The 21,896-nt window shown below is 35.2% G+C and overlaps 1 protein-coding gene and 1 long non-coding RNA gene across 2 annotated transcripts; one reads left to right on the top strand and one right to left on the bottom strand.

Moving 5' to 3' along the window:
* Positions 1 to 7,112: 7,112 nt before the first annotated feature.
* On the bottom strand, positions 7,113 to 9,428 carry LOC131930697 (uncharacterized). Its single transcript, XR_009384159.1, has 3 exons — positions 9,369 to 9,428; positions 7,919 to 8,133; positions 7,113 to 7,219 (listed from the first exon to the last, which is right to left on the bottom strand). It is a non-coding gene; the product is annotated as an uncharacterized LOC131930697 (long non-coding RNA).
* A 6,985-nt stretch (positions 9,429 to 16,413) lies between these two features.
* On the top strand, positions 16,414 to 19,852 carry LOC131930711 (uncharacterized). Its single transcript, XM_059287301.1, has 2 exons — positions 16,414 to 16,506; positions 18,115 to 19,852. The coding sequence occupies exon 2, from the start codon at positions 18,123 to 18,125 to the stop codon at positions 19,755 to 19,757; it is 1,635 nt and encodes a 544-aa protein (XP_059143284.1). The 5' UTR covers positions 16,414 to 16,506; positions 18,115 to 18,122; the 3' UTR covers positions 19,758 to 19,852.
* The last annotated feature ends 2,044 nt before the right edge of the window (positions 19,853 to 21,896 follow it).

Raw genomic sequence — 21,896 nt, 5'->3', positions numbered from 1 at the left:
TCTATTGAAGGGCTCAATGGACATTACACCGGGGACGAACACCGGGAATGTTACCATTATTCAAGGAGTGAGGGCAGAACCCACTGTGATCCCTCTGCACAAGTTTAACCTGAAACATCAACTCGTCCAAGGAGAGGTCATCCTAGGGATCATCGAATGTATCCCTGTCCCAGGAGTGCACCTGCTCCTAGGGAATGACTTAGCCGGAAGCAAAGTCTACCCCCAGAAGGTTCAAAACCCGTTGTCAACAGTTCCAGATGATGGAAATGAACTGTATCCTGCATGTGTGGTGACAAGAAGCCAGACCAAACGATTGGCTGATACAGCGCCTGATCCACACAAATCATCTCGTCAAGAAATCCAGCTCCCAAACTGGAAGCTATGTCTCTAGAGGGTCCATTCATGGAATTACCTCTGAGGATATCTCATGATGACATCGTAAAGGCTCAACAGGACGACGCAGAACTCCAATCGGTGGTCGAGAAGTCCCTCTCGGCTGACGATGGGGAGTTTTTCACCACGAATGACCTGATCTTCCGTCATGTTTTACCAGTGACTGCCTCTCCTGCAGAACCATGGATTGGAAAAAACCAACTGTGGGTCCCTCCACCTTATCGGCAGGAAATCCTGAAACTGGCCCATGACAACCCGATGTCAGCGCAGTCAGGAGTCACGAAAACGATGGCAAAGATCAGAGAACTGTTTTTTTTGCCGAAAATGAGAAATGATGTGTCGCGTTACTGCAAACGTTGCACGAACTGTCAGTTGGCCGGGAATCCAAATAAAAAAATTCCTAAGGCCCCGTTGAATCCGATTCCTGTGTTAGAAAAACCCTTCACCAAAATCATCATGGACTGCGTCGGCCCTTTGCCAAAAACCAAGGCGGGCAACGAGTACCTACTCACCATTATGTGTTCAAGTACCCGTTTTCCTGAGGCGTTCCCCCTGCGGAACATAAAGGTAAAGACCGTAGTCAGAGCCATGACCTGGTTCTTCACTACATTACATTCGGGCTACCCCTGAAGCTGATCCACAAGCGTTGGACAGGAACCAGAAACCATCCAGTGGAGAACTTTGACGAGTTTCACGTCCGTTTGAAGGCAGTGTGGGAATTAGCTCATAAGAACTTAAGAAAGGCCCAAGTGGTGATGAAAGGACTGTATGACAAAAGTTCTCGAAAACGAATATTCAATCCTGGCGAGAAAGTCCTTTTTCTGGTGCCTAACCTTAACAATGCTTTATCTTTAAGGTACTGTGGACCTTTCACGGTTCATGCAAGATTGAATGATTTGAACTATGTCATCAATACTCAAGACCGGAGGAAGAAACAGCAGGTGTATCATGTTAACACATTTAAAAAGTACTATGATGATAGTACTGATTTTCATTCCACAGCTCCGGTTACTTTACCTATGTGTATCTAATGTTTCTGATGATGTTATCCATGACAAACTAAAGCCCCAAAATTGTTAAATTCCTCGTTTTTGGCTCATTTAGATGACCACCTTGTACATCTGTCCACTGATGAGAGCCAAAAATTGTCACAGTTAATTGATACCTTTCCCTCCATGTTTGGGGATATTCCCAAAGAAGCGAATGTACCCCCTCACGACGTTGATGTAGGTGATGCTAAGGCTGTAAAACAACACCCCTACAGGTTAAACCCTGAAAAGGCTGATATCATGATAAATTAAATTGATTACATGCTCGAAAATGATATCATTGAACCCAGTTTTAGCAAATGGAGTTCCCCCTGCCTTTTGGTCGCAAAAGACGGTGGCTCTTTCAGATTTGTGACTGACCTCAGAAAAGTCAACGCACTTACCAAATCTGATTCATACCCATTGCCTAGAATAGAGGATGTAATTGATAAAATTGGTCAATCAAAGGTTATTTCTAAAATTGATTTATTGTCAGGGTATTGGCAAATCCCCTTATCAGACCGTGCAAAAGAGATCTCTGCTTTTGTAACCCCTAATGGTTTTTATTGATATAATCGTATGCCTTTTGGTATGCGAAATGCTGGGCAAACCTTCCAGCGTGTCAAAAACTCTGTTATTGTAGATATTGACAAATGCTATGCCTACAAGGATGATATTGTAGTGTATTCTGATTCCTTTGAACAGCAGATTGTTCAGTTGACTAACCTTTTCAGAAAATTGTCAGAAATTAATTTCACTGTAAACCTGCATAAAAGTGACTTTTGTAAAGGTTCTCTTACCTATTTGGGTTATCAAGTGGGAACTAACCAGGTTAGGCCCATTGAAGCTAAAGTCAATGCTATTGTGAAGTTGCCTCCTCCCAAAAATTGTAAGGAAATCAAAAAGTTCCTTGGGATGGCAGGTTACTAAAGGCGTTTTTGCATGAATTTTTCAGCTGTTGCTGAACCCCTGACTGCTTTGTTAAAAAAGGGTGTTGATTTTGTATGGTCAACTAAATGTCATGAAGCTTTTTTAGACATTAAGTCATTTTTATCTAATGCACCTGTTATGGCTGCACCAGATTTTAGCAAGCCTTTAGAACTTGCTATTGATGCAAGTGACTTAGCCATTGGCTCAGTCTTATTTCAGGAAGACAACCAAGGGATTGACCACCCAATTGTTTTTTTCTAGAAAGCTGAATGACAGTCAGAAAAATTACTCCACCATTGAAAAGGAAGTATTAGCTTCAGTTTTGTCCATTTTGAGGTTTATGTCACTTCCGCAATAAATCCGGTCATGGTATTCTCTGATCATGACCCTCTTAAATTCACCACTAAGTAAGGTGCGAACAACAGAATATTAAGATGGTGTTTGTATTTCCAAAACTTTAATCTTGTAATTTCCCATATTAAAGGAACTGATAATATTGTGGCTGGCTGTTTGTCAAGAATGTAACTCTTTTTTTGTGCCCACATTGATCATGTGACATTTTTGTGGTTAGTTATGACCATTTACAGGTGATTTGTTTAGGTGATCTACACTGACTCATGAAAATGAGTGGTCTGAGATTTACATTTGTTTTAAAAACTACAATCTTTTTGAATATTCTTATTATTTTCAAATGAACCTTATTTAAATGTAGTTTTTCATTATATATATTAAGTTATCATAAAATGTTCCTCATGACTCAGTTGATGTTGTATCTGGTCATTGAAATAAAGGAATTACCTTGTCGGGTTTCCCATATATTTTATCCACATGGAGATATTATATTACCCCTGTCTGAGGGATTTGATGTATTATTATTTTTAGAAAGGGTTATTCCCCTTTAACGTTTTGTAAAAGGTTGACTTACTTCCCTTTGATTTCCAGGGATGTTTTCACCTGGCATTGAAATTTTATTCACTACCTTTGTGGAACATTTTTGATGTCAGATTTGTTCCTTAAATATATGTTTTTTGAGTAACAAATCTGCCTCTCCAAAAGAGAGGGGATGTGACCTACTTAGGTCTTGTATTTTTTTAAGTTTAACATTTATTAATCAAGCATGGGTGACCTGTGGTGTATTCACCGGTATTTTTCCATAGTGCTTATGGCCTAAGCTTAAACAGTCTGAGTAATTTCAGGTCATAAAAACATTGAGGTTATAATCACATACTAATATCACGCAAGGTTATTAGAACTGCAAAGGCTTCTATAATATAGTAAATCAAATATATAAATTTAGCTTTAGCAATTAATTTTTACAATTTCAGTACAACACATAACTTTAATAATAACAAAATATCTTTTTAAAGAAATGGTATACTTTGTGAGCTTTTTCTCTTTAAAATTGTATAAATATCACAGAACAATTAATACTTTAAAACGTTACCTCCCTTGTATATAAACCAAGTGACGTGGTCATTATTAACTTTTTCACAAACAATTGTTTATATAAGAAAATATGGAATCTTTCAAATCTAACGACCCTAAGGGGATTTTGCTACGAGAATAACGATCTTTTGTTACTCTCCAGGATCTGTCTATCACCTCTCAAATTATTAGGGTATCGTTCGTCACTTTATTTATATATATATCTCATATAAGGACACTTTTACTCGCGGTCATTTTTTAGCCCACGTAGAGGGCTTATAGTCTGACCAACAAAGGTTCCATACGGCTTTGTCATCCCCAGAAGAGCATGCAAAAGGACAGATATACATATGTTAAGTACCCTTAAATTTGAGATTAAATTACCCTGTCAGTTTTAACCAACTTCGGAAATGTTCCCTAATATGGCGGGTTTTTTCTGATACCCCTAGGTGTTCTTCTACCCCCTTACAAGATAACAAGTGGTGTCGTTCGGCAAAGTTTTTTTCGTAATATAGCTCATATAAAACGAATTAAACCCTCGGTCATTTTTTAATGCTTACCGAGAGCTTTGAGTCAGAACAACAGTTTTTCCATAAGGCCTAGTCATTTACAGAGGTGCTTCCAAAATATTAGCCACATGTACACAGGTTAAGTACCCTAAAATGTGTGTTGAAGAATAACACACTGAAACTACTAACACTGGATAAGGTACTTAAGTAATCAACACAACCTACACGTTATTAAATTGAGGCGCAGAAAAATACTGAATTCACAAGTATTTAGGGATACTTGCTGCTTAAACTAGAAAATACAACATGGCGTCTTACGTGGCTTTCTCTCTCGATAGATGTCTGGTAGGCTCTGACACGAGGGAGGAAAACTCCTGTTATTTATAGTACCCCAGACTTATGGGATGTCGACCTCAAAGGCAAAAACAATTGGGAAGGAAATAGCCAAAGCACGAGCCAAGCGAAATCATTGGTGAATCTTATCAGATGAGCGTGATGGAAAATTTCTTCAAAATTTCGACAATTTTAGAGCAGAGATAAAAGCATTAGAGCATGCAGCAAATCTCTTGTTACAACACCCTGAATCTTCAAAAAGTCAGATAGTATTTCTTACAGATGTTAAATCTGTCCTGCAATCCCTAAAAAATCCAGTCCTATACTCAATCACCTAAGACAGCACTTAAAAGGCAAAAAATACCTGCAGCAGGATTGTACTGCAGTGGATCCCGGGCCACTGCCAGATACAAGGAAATGAGATTGCGGTCAAGCTGGCTAAAATTGGGGGAAAGAAAATATGAAAAAGATAATGGATATTACAATTTGACACGAAAACAACAATATATAATCTTTCGACTCTGAATAGGCCACAACAGACTAAATTAGTACATACATAAAAAAACTAAAAATTGGGTGTGGCGAAATATGCGCTTGTGGCTAGGCCCCGGAGAATACGGAGCGTGTCCTTCATGAATGTTCTTTATGTAGCCAGGCGCCAAACACTGGCCCCTACTCACCCCACTCAAAGAAAAAAAAATGGGGCATTTGGAGACCACAGTCCAGTTGATACAGGAAGTTGGGTTTTTTAATGATCCTTAGGTAGGATCTTGCCAAATATATTTGTCGTTGCGGTCACCGTGGAACAGCAACTGTTGATGTAATTTTTATGCTCTTTCGTGAACGATGTTCCGCATGTTCACATGTCATGAGACCTTTGAAACCATGACATCTGAGGTATATACGGCAGCTATTATTGTTATGATTTCATAACTTTCACTCCCAGTATTACGGAATCAACAACCACTCCACGTTTCATTACATTTTCGGAGCCGCAAGCACACCATTTTACACCGTCATGACCGTCATGTGATACAACAGAATGATACTCTTTGTTCAGTGGTTTAAGCTTATTTTTTTTATAGAATATAGAAGTCATGTCATAACAAATGTAGAGAAATATGTAATAAACATTGACTTCACAAATCTTCTCAATTATCGCTGACGGTTTTGTTATTTTCCGTCATAATTAAAAGTAAAATTAATTTGGGTACTACGATTTCATTTTGTTTCAGCACACATAGCTAACGTTATACAATATTCTATAAGTTCATTTAAGCGTGAATCAAGCCTATAACTATATAATAAATGATAGATTAGACTATGCGCCAGGTATTTATAACCATTTTTTTTTATTTTTAATATTATTATAATAATCAGTGCATACAATTGCGCTCCAATGTGCATAAAGTACCTAAATCTAAAAAAAAAACCAACCAACCAACTACCATTACACGATAAAAATATATGTTTACAGTTTTAAGTTAATAAGCATTGGACTGCCTATGAAATGCAAAAACAAAATTTAAAAAAAAAAGACAAAAAGATGTATGTTTCATTCACCAGTGGAATATATATATATATATATATATATATATATATATATATATATATATATATATATATATATATATATATATATATATATATATATATATATAAAGACATATATATATATATGTATACAGACATTAGTAATTAGTAAGTTAGGGAGTACGACGTAGTAATATGTTGAAGTGAGGCAGATATGTTCTCTAAGGGAACAATCAGGGGAAATCTACAAGCTATATGATGACATACTTTGCAACCTTGTCTGATATAGATATTTGGCACTTTTATACTTCGTTACATATATGTAATATAGAAAAACTTCCTAATTTACGCGATACTGATATTATATAGCTTTTTATAGATTTATGACATTAGAAAAATGTAAAAAAAAATTAACCATTACGCTCAGTGTTGATTAAAGAACGTTGTACTTAAAATAGTGATGGTGTGGATAGGTGTATGCAAGTGGGTGCGAAAAGTCACGTAGGTTTGTGTTTTGATTGTAAAATTAACTCAATTAAATTTCCGTAAGTCTAAAACATAAAGAAAAAAAAATTGCAAAAAGTTGTAAACATTGCACTCTGAGTTGACGAAAGAATGTGTGTCCTTAAACTGCATTACTACACCCTTCATTTGATCGCCCGAAAACTATGGAAAATTGTTGTGGAGGTACCTGTAAAACAATTATTTCAATTTCGCAAGCGTGGCGCAAGATTTAATACCTTTCATCTTATCACCTTAAAACATTTGGGAAGTTGATTAGAATACTTCCAATAAGTTTTCTGGGGAAAAGAATATACATTTCTTATGGGCAGCGCCAGGGAGGTTGCAGCAAGCGCAGTGAGGTACTGTAGTATATATGTAGAGAACTTACACGGATTTACACGCTTGCACGTGCCCAAAAAAACCACACATATCTCATTATTAAAAATGCAACTGCAAATTTATCGTATATTCATTTATTTCAACTTTTAAGACATTGATTATGTCAATCAAACTGTCTTCATTCTTTAATAGAAGACAGCATACACTTTAAGAAATGTGCTCAATCTGGGGAAAAATTAAATTCCGCATATATTAGATTATTGTGATAATTAATGCATTTAATATGTTACTTTTTAAAAAAATAAATAGACGTGTCTCATTATGCGTATGGACAGATTGGTCGGACGATTAAACAAAGGTGTTTGAACATTTGGGTAGACGTGGCTTGTCTGCTGGGGCAGAGACCGTTAGGATCCAACAGTTGTGCTGAGATGGGGTCGATGCATGGCTCTTCTCATCCTAAGACCCATGCTGTGTGCTTGGATTTTCCAATGGTCATACCAGACTACGGCGCCATATTATGATTTCTAAAAATATGTCTCATCTTTGGCTTACTTAATTTACACGTACTTTGTCTAAATCTTAATATAACAGTTAATTTAAATTTAAAAAAGAAGTTTCAAATGTTACTCTTATGTTGAACGGAATATACAACAAATGATGTACCAACCAGTTTAGCATTTTACACACTTTTCAGTCCGATTCTGTTTAGAATTTCCTTTTCATTTTGCTTCCATATCAATTGTCGATCAAGAAAAAAATTACAATACAGCAGTTGTTTGATTTTGGATTCTATTTCTCCTAAATAAGTTACCGCCCTTATGAGCGTCACAGCCTCGATCACCCAGCCCCTAAATTTCATTGATCTACTTCAATGTGCATTATTTTGTATACCCGTAATAATCAACTCTATACATATTTTACCCTTCCATCTCAGAGCGTTCAGCATAATGATTTCCGTTAATATCCGCCTTTTTAATCAGAGACAAACTGTCGATTTGGTCCAGTTTCTCGTCATTATTGCTGTCACTCATTTTAAACAAAGCCACTGTTTTGTTTCTGTAGCCTGGCAGCACGTCTTGGATTAGTTTATGGAACTCGGTCAAATTAATAAAGCCGTCTTTATTAGCATCCCATGGCTGTATAAAAGTATTAAAAAATAAGACTTTCAAGTTAAGTTTAAAAGGTAAGGAAAGTGTGATTCAAAATTTATTATATAAAAAGCGCTGGGCTCTAAGAAAAAAATAAAACGTAAAGGACCCTGACTTCCGTGGTTATTTAGGTGCATAGGCTACACTCGCATTCACCCGGGTTTAAGTAAAATATTTCCTTATTAGTAATTGACTGTAATTCTATCTCTAACTTTTACCTTAACCATAATTAAAACTATATCAAACACAAACATAACACTAACGCAAACACAAATGCACACGCAAACGCAAAGACCAATGCAAACGCAAAAAAATACAATCTCTTTAAATTGTGAAAACGTAAAAGTACACAAAACATGCCATTAAATACTTGGATCACGTTTTCTTTTTACTAGTATTGAGTTAGGTTCTTGTTATAGAAAGCTTAAAACCTTTAACATACATTAACAAAATGACATAAAGAAATCATTAAACATACATATTTCTAAAACATACGAAACTTCTCATTCAAATAATATTATGTTATACGTTCCTAGAAATAAATGGGTACTCTTTATAAACAGTAGAGCGAAAAGAACTAATACTTTTAAAATTTGTATGTTTAGACCAGTGGATGTTATTTTTTTCTAAATCAACTCAAGCTAAATATTTCCTCGACACACTACCTAGCCGACAACGAACATCCAAAACGGAGTCATGTTGTTGGTGTTTAAAACCTGTCGGTCAAAATGGTAATTATATTTTGTTTTATTTACAATTCTTTTCACATGTTTTAGTGAAAATCGTTGCTTAAAAAATCAATGCTATTACAAAAATGCGGCGTATTTAGAACGTTTAATCTTGATTTAACGGGCTTACTAAAGAACTTTGTATAAAGAGCAGCAATCTAGTCTTTTTTTTAAATTGATAAAATTAATATTAAGATTAGTGCAAATGAATGAAAAACACAATAAATTACCCACACATGATTCAACTAGTGCAACTGTTAAAGAAAATAAAGTATTTGCGTGTGTGTGTTATTCTTCTGCATGGTTCTAAAGATATATATATATATATATACATATATATATATATATATATATATATATATATATATATATATATATATATATATATATATATATATATACATATATATATATATATATATATATATATATATATCAAAAAAAGCTTTAGAATGGATACTAAATAATGTGGTAGTAACACTGATGGTTTATTACCTTGAAAAAAATTGAAAACAAAAACTACTGAGATGCACCGGTTCTCGGCGTGGTTTTGTTAGCTAAATTTATAGTGGTAAGCAGAATAAATGTAATAAGTTTTATCATGTGACTAGACCACGACCTTTTATTGGTACCATATGTTACATAGCTGTGAGAGTGTGTGTGTAAATTTTCAGGTAGGATGTTAAAAAAAAGAAAATTACATTTGCTCTAAATTTGTTGCAATTTATAAAGTGGAAGCTTGAAGCTGACACAAGTTGTTTCATAAGTTGTACATTTTAGTTTCTAGCTTTTGTACTTTGAGTATTTGATGCTCAAACAATGACGGCAAAAAAAGAAAGCCTTACTTCTTTCAAGCTAGATTTTAAAAACAAAAATTATAGTAATTAAACTATATTTTTTTCATAACGATTAAAATTATTACTCAGTTAAAATTCAAAATTAAAAAAAAACAATATATTTGAATTATCATAAACATGGCCATGCAAAGACTAGGCTAGAGTTATTGTGTATATCACGTTTTACATGGGCATTTTGGTTACCGCTAAAATTAGGCTATTGTTTGTCGAGATCCGAATTACCAATAGACTTAAGTTCGGAACGCAACTTGACTGAAGACCATGGGTCTCGGACATATACAAAATAGTCTTTCAATGAAGTGACTTGTTTAAGCAGTTTGTTGGAATAAGTTGACACGGCTAATTTGCTGTTATGTAGCACACAGTTGATACATACTAAAAACAAATCTTTAACGTATAAATTTTAATACCTGACTAAATAAGTAAAAATAAAGAAATAAATACATTATATATAATAAAATTTACTTTTTACTTCAGTTGGTCAGTACTCTAGATCTTGTTTACACTGTATGCAACAAAACATAAGTAAAAAATATATTCATCTTGCACACAATACATTAACACCCCAGTTTTTTCGCGACACATTTACTAAGTCTCAAGCATTTCCAAAACTATACTCGTTCCTCATTACACGCGCACACTAATCACCGTTTTGCATAAACCACAACAAAATGTCACATCAAGCTTATTCCTGAACTACCTAACAAAATACATAACATTATACAAAACTGACTTTACGAATTATCGCTTTTCTAACTAACCCACCTTCAGTCAAAAGATTATCACATCGTCTACCTGCTATTGTTAACATATAGCTTCGTAAGCCTGTTTAGCATATTCGAATTGTTACTGGCATCAGCACAAAGGGTGTTGTTTAATGTTTTACCCCCATCCGACCCTATTAACTCTATTCGAAATTCATTTTATGCAAACTACTTTTTATCTATAGTTATTTATGTTAACTGTTGGGTTTTCCGATCTACTCAGACCTTATTTCCAATTCAATTCGCATTTGCATAAGTAAAAAACATGAAGCTGTTGTCATGTGAGTCACACTTGGAACTACGGTAGCAACTCCCGTGTAGTTATCCTATAGACATGTTTTCAAAACGAACAGTAAACAGTCTGTGAATAAAATATATAGGAAAATTAGTACTGAATAATGAAAATCTTAAATGATATTGTAAAAAGTTAATTAATCAGCTAATTATGTACCATTTTGTCACTATATTTATGCTCCTTGCCTTGGCCTGCTTGAAAAGTTAATCAATCCGCTAACAGTGTCCACACTAGTGTTCGTAGGTTTCCGCCCATGCCAGGCTCTATATAATTTTTAAATCCAAATGGTTTTTTGGAGAAATCTGGAGTAGCGTTAAGTGTTATTTTCTATAACAGTAATTTTATAACTAAAACATAAAATATTTTACTTATTTGTTAAATTTCGTCTACCTTACTAAAACAGCAATCAAGCTATTGGATTTTAGACATACTTATTCAAACTTCATATTGTACCTATTTATAAAATTTTGTCAACGTGGCTGAAACAGACACACAAACACACAGACTAAATTGCGATAAAAGGTTTTTTTTTTCAAACTCATTGAGTATGAAACGTCGAGATGTATGAACATTTTAATTTTGATTTCATGTACTCTGTACGATAACAACGAAAACGAGAAAGTTTAAAAAGAACAATAAATTCAGTTTACGTTGAACAACATCTAAAAGGTTGAGGTACAACACCCTTACGACATATTAGAAGTGGTTTGCGTGCAAGGTTTCTTTAATACAATTTTTCGGGTAAGGGCAAAGCCCCACCCCCGCGCAAGAACGTTTAAGTCGCCACCCCCTCCTCCAACTAAAAATAAATGATGTCGTCGATCCTCTATAAATGCGACTTGTATCATTTATTAAGATCAGGTGTATGGTTAAGGGGTATGGCTGCGACTATATTAAGTATAAATAACTACGTGAAGATTGCTTATTTATACAAATCCGTTTTCAATGTCATTTTGCGTTTCCGGTTTAATTTGAGGTAAGGTTGTTGCGTTTTTTTTTTTGTTTAAAGGAAAAAGACAACGAGCGCCCGTTGTATCCTTCCTCAAAGGGCCATTTATCTCGTATATTAATAAGGATGCAAAAAGTATTTTAAAAAAATGTTTTCTTTAAAAAATAATATCTTTAAAAAATGTAATATCTTTCCTTTAAAGGCTGGGAACCTCGTGGCCCTTGTTTTAATTAAAAAATGTTTCCACATGTATGGGTATACGAACGCGTATGCGTATGCGTATGCGTATGCATATGCATATGCATATGCCCATAACAACTTGCGCACCTTAACATGTAGAAGACATGTATTTGTTTTATATATTTAACAAATGTATATGAACAAGTATGTGTATAGATATATTCTTGTATTCACTGTTTACCATCGAACACTATCTTTGCTTAACAGAAACATTTGATTTTTTGAAATACCGCTTTCTTCCATTGACAAAACCAAGCTACTGTTTAGTATTTATTTATCTTTGAAGTTCCACTTATTTTAACGTGTCGTTTGGCTTATTGTTTATGACTTCAACTGGAAAGCGACATTCTTAAACACACTGTTAACTAGGTTAATACTGTCGATGAATAATTCAGCAATCTTTTGTAAAACATTTTACGAGAGAGAAATAAGTTTACTGTACAACAAAGTAAGACATACTGCGTTTTAAAGATTGATTAAAAACGGCCGAAATCCAAAAAATGAAATAGGCAAAATGCCAGCTTATACAAAAAGGCCTAATTTAAGTATTATGGGCCGAATAGCCCTATGAATTGTTTGTACAAATGGCGTTATATGGTATGACTCATTATTACAAAGCGTAAACTAATATGCTGTCTTTCATACAACATATATTTAGATGTTTGGGCTTTATATATATATATATATATATATATATATATATATATATATATATATATATATATATATATATACTAGCCGTCCCGGCAAGGCCCTGCTCTGGCTTCTGTAAAAAACCTTTCTGTTAAAGACCATTACCTGTGTGTTTAGTAATCATCATAAACCCCACCCAAACCACAACCAAACAAACCCAAAACAACAAAACGCAAACATAACGCTAACACAATTACAAATACAAACGAAATCAAAAACCTAACAACAAACCCAACCACAAACACCAATACAAACACAAAGAAAAAACAAACGAAAAAGCAAACGAAAACATAAACCTAACAACAAACCCAACCACAACCACAAACACCAATACGAACACAAAGAAAAAACAAACGAAAAAGCAAACGAAAGCAAACCAAATCCAAAGGCAAAACCAACCACAAAAACAAAAACAAACACAAACCCAAAGAAAAAAACAGAAACGGAAACGAAAAAAGAAAGAACAAAAATGAACCAAATCTAAACGCAAACACTAACGCAAACCAAACCTAAACACAATGAAAATACAAACGCGAATATAAACGCAAAGTGCTAACAGTCTAGCCCGGGACAGAATCGCCTGTTTCAGCTTAATAAACGACTATAGTACCCCAACTTATTCATAATCTTTTGCACTCACTTAAACGAACGTAGTTGCCAAACCAAACCAAATGAACAATTATAATACTCCAAGCTTAGCCGTAAAATACCTACAACATTTGCACCTTATCAATCCCCGGTAATTATGTAATTTTTTTCCCAACACCAAAACAAATTAATAAAAAGTAAATTCTTTTCCGCGAATGCAATGTTTATAAAGGGAAGGAATTGTGTTTTCCTAATTTATCAAAGGGAAGTAAATGCTAAAGGACTAAATATAAATAATTTTCAGACATAATTAGAATTTTTGTAAAAGATGATATTTTAAAAAAAAAATTGTGTTTAATGAACATGCCGACAATTATTACTGTTAGTTAGAAAAATGAGAATTATTTCCCAACACTTTCAGTATTACATAAATTTAGACTGTGAGCACGATAATAATCTAACACTTAAATCCATCAAAGTATGTCCACGAAAAAAAACAATTTATTTTTACATACAGAATTGAACTTTATATATTATATATATATATATATATATATATATATATATATATATATATATATATATATATATATATATATATATATATATATATAATCTAATTTTACTTTATGTATTAAGCATACGGAAATTTAATAGAGTTCATTTTATAATAAAGCTAACCCAACCCAATGCTTACAAGGTTGATGTTTTATTTACTAATTATCCGCCCTGCACAAGCCTCTGTGATGTGATATGAGTGGGAACTTAGGTGGCTGTTTTGTGAAGAGGGTGCGATTCGCAAAGTGTAAATAGCAAATTAGATATTAATTAATGTTTCCCAAGTTATAATGTAAGTTTAGTGAAGTGCTATTACTACATTGACACATTGATGGAGAGATTTACATGTATACTGATTGAAAGATTAAAAGTGTGTAGAGTTGTATAGTGTAACAATAGTGAAGTCTTAGTTTTAACTGGTTCTAGACCAGCGACTGCATGACTAACGTTAGAATTAACAAGCAGTTATTTACCTGGTGTAAAATGAAGTTTCAATTTTTAACCCCTTAATGCCTGAATTATGTTCCAAGCGTGTAAAAATTATATGTGCTTCTTCTTCTTTCTTCCTCTTCGTTCCTAATTTTTTATTGTTAGGAGGGATCGAGCCTTATCTGCCAGAGGGTTTGAACTCGACTTTTTTCGAATTTATCAACCATAAGCTTTGCCGATTCGACCATGCTTCCATCACATATAAGGGTTACAACTGGTCATGCGCTATTGAGGCCATTGACCCCGATTTCAGCCTGCTTTTCTTTTTGGATTTGCTTCCACAGCTCTTTGTCCAATCAAGAACAAACTACAAGGCAGCAGTTGTTTGATTTTGGAGTTGTCTCTCCTGTCCCCAAACTAACGAGCCTCATCTGCCCGAGGGTTCGAACTCGAGACTTTTCGGTTTAGCAACCATGAGCTTTACCAACTCGACCACGACGAATTTGTGCTGAATGTGCATGCTGTGTAGTGGTCGCTGAATTATAAAACGGCTACATGTGTCATAGTTCTTATTTGCTTAGATGGCAACAGACGTCTAATTGTGTTAAACAATGTTATAAATACCGCGACGCTCTTATACATTTAGATAGGCAAAGCCCGTATCACACGCTGTCTCATTGCATTTAACAATTATGTAAATGGACAAAAAGAACGCTCGTTCAAAAGCTCTCCCCCTTTGTTTTAATTCAGAAAATTTATTTCGTTTTGCATAAACAAATTCTTTCCACAAATTGAAAATATTTGCATATGCAGACATTTCAGACATACATTATGTATTATACCTAACCTAACCTAACCTAACCTAACCTAACCTAACCTAACCTAACCTAACCTAACCTAACCTAACCTAACCTAACCTAACCTAACCTAACCTAACCTAACCTAACCTAACCTACCTAACCTAACCTAACCTAACCTAACCTAACCTAACCTAACCTAACCTAACCTAACCTGACCTGACCTGACCTGACCTGACCTGACCTGACCTGACCTGACCTGACCTGACCTGACCTGACCTGACCTGACCTACCCTAACCTAACCTAACCTAACCTAACTTAACCTAACCTGACCTGACCTGACCTGACCTGACCTGACCTGACCTGACCTGACCTGACATAACCTAACCTAACCTAACCTAACCTAACCTGACCTGACCTGACCTGACCTGACCTGACCTGACCTAGCCTAACCTACCCTAACCTAACCTAACCTAACCTAACCTAACCGAACCTAACTTTACCTAACCTGACCTGACCTGACCTGACCTGACCTGACCTGACCTGACCTGACCTGACCTGACCTGACCTGACCTGACCTGACCTGACCTGACCTGACCTGACCTAGCCTTGCTTAGTCTAGCCTTGCCTATCCTAGCCTAGACAAGCCTAGGTTAACCTAACCTAACCTAACCTAACCTAACCTCACCTAACGTAACCTAACCTATCCTATCCTATCCTAACCTAACCTAACCTAACCTAACCTAACCTAACCTAACCTAACCTAACCTAACCTAACCTAACCTAACCTAACCTAACCTAACCTAACCTAACCTAACCTGACCTGACCTGATCTGATCTGATCCGACCTAACCTAACCTAACCTAATCTAACCTAACCTAACCTAACCTAACCTCCATACACAAACATACCCTAACCTACCCTAACCTAACATTACCCTACGTTTACCTAGCTACCCAACTTAACCTAACTTAACCTAACTTAACCTAGCTTAACCTAGCTTAACCTAACTTAACCTAACTTAACTTATCTTAACCTAACTTAAACTACACCTAAATTAACTTAACCTAACTTAACATAACCTAACCTAACTTTACCCAACATAATCTAACCTAACTTAACATAACCTATCCTAATTGAAAATATTTTAACCAATTTTATTATATCGACTTTGACAATGCAATACGATTGTTTACACAAAATATTTTCACTGCTAAATATTTGCATTTCTGTACAAAGTAAACAATTCACATTTGCCTACTGGCTGACTGCCCAGTCTAACTGAATGATTAATTAAGTACTTGAGAGAGGTCGTAGCTTATAATTAAACAAGGCTGTAAAGAGTTGATGCATATGAATGTAAGCTTGATCTGCGGGTGTTTTTTCACTATAAAAGATCTTCAGTCTTTTACTGTCTTCTCTTGTGTCGGACACAGCACACTGACGGAAGCTTCGTACTAAGGTAATATTACGTATGTGTTTAGAAATACTTAGGTATTTCTTTTTTTTTTTAAGCCTGGCGTTGGCGAACCGAAAGTGCTGCAGTTTTCAAATAAGACTGGGGTTCAGAACCGATAAAAATAAAGTGTTTGTATTTTCTGAGCAAACCATTTACGTGCCTTACCCAATAAATTTCTAGGCCTAAATAGAAAGGCTATTTTACACGTCTAAACCGTATTATTATATATATGTATATAAGATTGTCTAATTGTTATCCAGGTTTTTACCGATCTTCTTTAAAGATTCGAATATGTTATTGGTCAGAGCACAATTTGTTCTGGCTTTGATGATCATGAAAGCCGATGCTGGTTGCAGCAGGTCTGATTGGCGGTCAAGTATGGCCAGGCAGGGCCAATCACAGTGTACAAGTTTAAATGATTTCATTACGGGTTTCTCTAGGAAAGATAAAACAACCGATGACCCGTTGAATTTGTTAGACGAAGTAGAATGCTGCAGCAGAAATTCGACCTGGAGCAACGATACACACACTCTGTACGCTGATTGGGCGACGATGGACAGAACCAATACCTGGTCCACCTGTCCTGCTGGTTATTTTATGACTGGCTTGTATAGGAGTGACAACAAGATCGGCCTGTTGTTTGATCACAAGCGCTGCGTCCGACTTTGATCATAGATGTTTTGTCCACATAGGGTCTTTGATCTCAGGTGGTTTGTCCAATGCTGTCCATATATTGTAGTGATTTATTTTAAAAGTTGCTAAATTATATTTTAAATTTCGACATGATGTAATAATATGTTAAATCACCATGTATAAATACAAGTCATCTAAACAACTCTATGTCAAAACCATGGAGAATCTTGGAGAGTATAGCACGTATCCTTTTTTTATCCTTTATATATGCTATATATTTTCAAGTACATCTACATTATTTATTTGTGAAACTTGTTATATGTCGCATTATTTGTGTTTCATTTATATTTAAAATAAATCTATGAGGCCTAGCACCAGCCTTTATGTGGAGACTAAAATATAGTTCTAGGCTTTTTAAAAATACATGTTAATTTCTATTAACATACTCTCAGGAAACATGTATAAAATCGTGTTAATTGTATCACACCTATGATAAAAGCCGGACACAGCGCTTGTGATCAAACACCAGTTGATAGACCACCTGTGATCAAAGACCCTCTGCTGAGAAAACACATGTGGTCAAACCCCCTATGGTCAAACCCCCTATGATCAAACCCCCTATGATCAAAGCACCTCTATGGTCAAAGGCCCGCTGTGGTCAAACCCCCTTATGGTCAAAGCCCCTATGGTCAAAGCACCTGTGGTCGAAGGTCCGCGCACCTGTTTTCTAGCGTCTCTCAGAAGAGAATTATATATATAGATAGCGAGTAAGTCAATTTTTTAAAATCTAGCCGTGCCTGCGAAAAACGTTTGCCCGTCCTATGTAAAACAAATTCACTTTGAGCCTTGTATATTGCACACATATATATATATATATATATATATATATATATATATATATATATATATATATATATATATATATATATATAATATTCTTTAATTGTTATCTAGGTTTTTATCGATCTTATTTCATAGATTGAAAAATGTTATCGACCAGAGCACTGTTATTTCTGGCTCTGATGATCATGAAAGCTGATGCTGGTTGCAGCAGGTCTGATTGGCGGTCAAGTATGGCCAGGCAGGGCCACTCACAGTGTACAAGTTTAAATGATTTCATTACGGGTTTATCTAGGAAAGATAAAACAACCGATGACCCGTTGAATTTGTTAGACGAAGTAGAATGCTGCAGCAGAAATTCGACCTGGAGCAACGATACACACACTCTGTACGCTGATTGGGCAACGATGGACAGAACCAATACCTGGTCCACCTGTCCTGCTGGTTATTTTATGACTGGCTTGTATAGGAGTGACAACAAGATCGGCCTGTTGAGTAACATTGACGACGGTAGGTGCTCAAGGCCAGCGGATCACCCACCATCCTACGGACATTGCTATGACCATGATATCTCAAAATGTTTTGATAACAAAGGCCTTTGTAAATGTAACGACACCTACTTTGTTACCGGCATCTATCGCGGTAGTTGTGATAAACTCAACTGCCTTGATAAACTTCGATGTTGCAAGACCGCTACAGCACCGGAAGAGTTGAATTCACTAGAAAAAGTAAAGACCCGCATTATGGATACCACTATGTCTAATATTGCGTCACTAGCAAACTATTTGGGTTATAGCTATTGTCAAGGATGTAGAGCCGCGAATGTTGGGGAAGACTTTAGACGAAGCGCCGACACATGGGCTGCTGATAAAAGTGCGCGCTGTGAAGGTTTGATGAGCGATAAACGTCTGAGCATGGTCTATGGTAATTGGAGCTTTGCGCTTAAGGACATCAAGTATGGAACACCTGTAACACAAGAATTAACACCCGAAACGGTTGACTCTGGTACGATATATAACAATGACCCAAACGAAGTTACTAAGACCATTGAGCGAGCTGAGACTGTTGTCCGTAGTGTCACACACACTACAACCAGTTCTTGGACAAACAGTCATGAGCTTGGTCTGCAGGTCATGTATACAATAGGAGGTTTTGGAGCTTCTGCCGGCTATTCGTTTAAATATGAGACCACCACAGCTACAACTGATGAAACCAAAAAAGAGCAGTCGAAAACATTCACAGTTAGCACATCAAAAACTCTGAAGGCAAAGTCTGCTGCAAAATGGAGTCTTATTATGTCCAAAACCAGAACTTCTGTGACCTACACAGCAACTGTTATAGTCAAGTTTTCCACCGAACTCCAAGGTTTTCTACGTCTCGAGAATAACTTCCACTCTCAGTATCGCGGCACCAACAACCGCCCCACTTTTAACTACCGATTCGGCGATTCAAGCACACCTTTTTACACAGCCTTGAAACAGCAAAGCGAAACTAACCTACAGCCCTGGCTGTGGAACGACATGACAAACAAATACCCGAATGTTAAACCTGTAATAAATGCTTTGTTAAATGAAAATAGATACGTCTTTAAGATAACTGGTAGGTTCGATGAAGTCATGGGCAAAAGCGTTGATTTCCGCTGGGATGCGGCAAAGCTACGCAAGCGAGCAGCCGTGGCGGATGACCGTAATGTAATACGGCAGAACGCTACCCACATCGCCAAGACTCTGGCCAACGATGTTCCTCTAGTGAAGTTGGAGCCTCCCAAAGTCGATATCTAGGCGAACAGCCAAGAGAATATAGATAAGCCATCTTTTTTCTGGCTCTTAGTTATACTGATGTAAACCATCGGTAAACTTTGATTAAATATATCTTGAAAAAATAACATGTTATGTTATTATTTTATCCAAACAACATTCAGACACACAACTTCATATTGTATTGATTTTGATTTTCTGTTTTCGTTGTTTGATAATTAATGTATATATATATATATATATATATATATATATATATATATATATATATATATATATATATATATATGGTAATCTATCGTTTTGGGTACGTAAAATCGCCCGCGGCTATTAATGTACGAAAACGTTACCTCATTTTCAAGGCTTTAATAGGAGTATATTGTCATATGTTTGTGTCAAATATTATAGATAAATAAATAATAAACCTAAATCAATGGCTAAATATATCAATATAGGCCAGAAATTAACTTTAAACAGCAGTGTCTGAGAGCAAGATTTGCTATATAAACTAATAAACAGCAGCCATTTGTAAAATAGAGTGGCTTCCCCCTGAATCTCCCGCTAAAAGCTTATAAAAATAAAACTTAAACAAGATGGCTGCTATAGTAAATGAGCATTGTTACATCTGTTGGAAACATCGCTAGTCTTCATTTATTACAGAAAAGTTATAATTCAATTGTTTAAAAACAGGTACATAAATGAAACAAGGAAACATTTTTGTATTTTAAAAAACATAAATCCTCCTCAAAATGTTATATAATTATTAAAATTTAAGGAGTCACCTGGTTTTCACATTACAAGTCGCGGGCGATTTTACGTACCCAAAACGATAGATTACCATATATATATAAATATATATATATATATATATATATATATATATATATATATATATATATATATATATATATATATATATATATATAAAGCAATGTATGTCTGTATGTGTGTCTGTGTGTCCTTTATGCATTACTACACCTCTCATCACATCGCCGTGAAACTTTGGGAAGTTGTTGAGAATATTCCTGGGGAGGTTTCTGCGAAAAAAAATATTTCAAATTCGCAGGGGTGGCGCTCCCACAGGGCGCGATTTGTTTTTTCTATATACGGTATCCTAATATATAATAGGCCACGTTCGCATTTCTCTCTCTCTTTCTCTCTCTCTCTCTCTCTCTCTCTCTCTCTCTCTCTGTCTGTCTGTCCGCAAAATATTTTCGCCGGACATCACATCAGAATCTACAGCGATATATCGAGAACTTTATACGGACTTTTGTTGAAAATAATATGTTAGATGTTTTAAATGTATAACCACAATTTTATTTAAAGAAGAAAAATTAAAAATAAAGGCTTATTCGAATGTAGAAGAACAATTTTATTTATGCAACCGGAAAAGTGTATAAACTTGGGACAAGAACGCATTTAATAATGACGTCGCTTATTATTTACACTAAAAAAAGAGCAAGAAACTGATGACGTCATCTTCCGAGTTTAGAATAAAAAGAAATGAACTATTTCATTCAAATATGATTTAGAGCTATGTACGCTATGAAATGTAGACTATACAATACGATATTCTCGGCCTAAACTTTAAAAAATTATTTTATCGTTTTGGATTCTAGATCTAGACTAGATCTAAATCTACGCAAAAACTTGACGTAGACGCTACGTCGCTAAGATCTATTCTAGATCTAGATTTAGACTCCATCTACTGTAGAATCTATTCCAAAAAGAAATTTCTATAATAAACTTTTTCAGGACTTAAATATTTTATAGAAATCTTTGTTTGTTTAGCAATGAAACTGGCTAATTTTGGGTAAAAAAAATAATTTGAAAAAAATAGGCATATTAGTGCAAGTTATTGTTTTAAATACTTCTTTTATTCTCCATATTTTAAAAGGTACCTAATTAGCTGAGATGATAGTGTACTTGATACCAGACAGCTGGTGCTGGATCAAGACACACCAAGTCAAACCTAATTTATTTTTATTTATTTTTTTTTATATGTGAATCTTCCTATTTTAGACTATAAAGAAAGGAACTACTTTGGAAATCTTTGTTTATCTATGCAATTTGCTAATCTCTATAATATTTGAAGCAAAGTTGTCGCGGCTGGGTACGCTAGTATATATATATATATATATATATATATATATATATATATAT

This window comes from Physella acuta, unplaced genomic scaffold, assembly GCF_028476545.2.
Source record: "Physella acuta isolate Inbredline_101_S28 unplaced genomic scaffold, ASM2847654v3 ptg000100l, whole genome shotgun sequence".
Taxonomy (NCBI): Eukaryota; Metazoa; Mollusca; class Gastropoda; family Physidae; genus Physella; species Physella acuta.
Note: the sequence above shows the minus strand (reverse complement) of the source record. Positions and strands in the feature narration are given on the sequence as shown.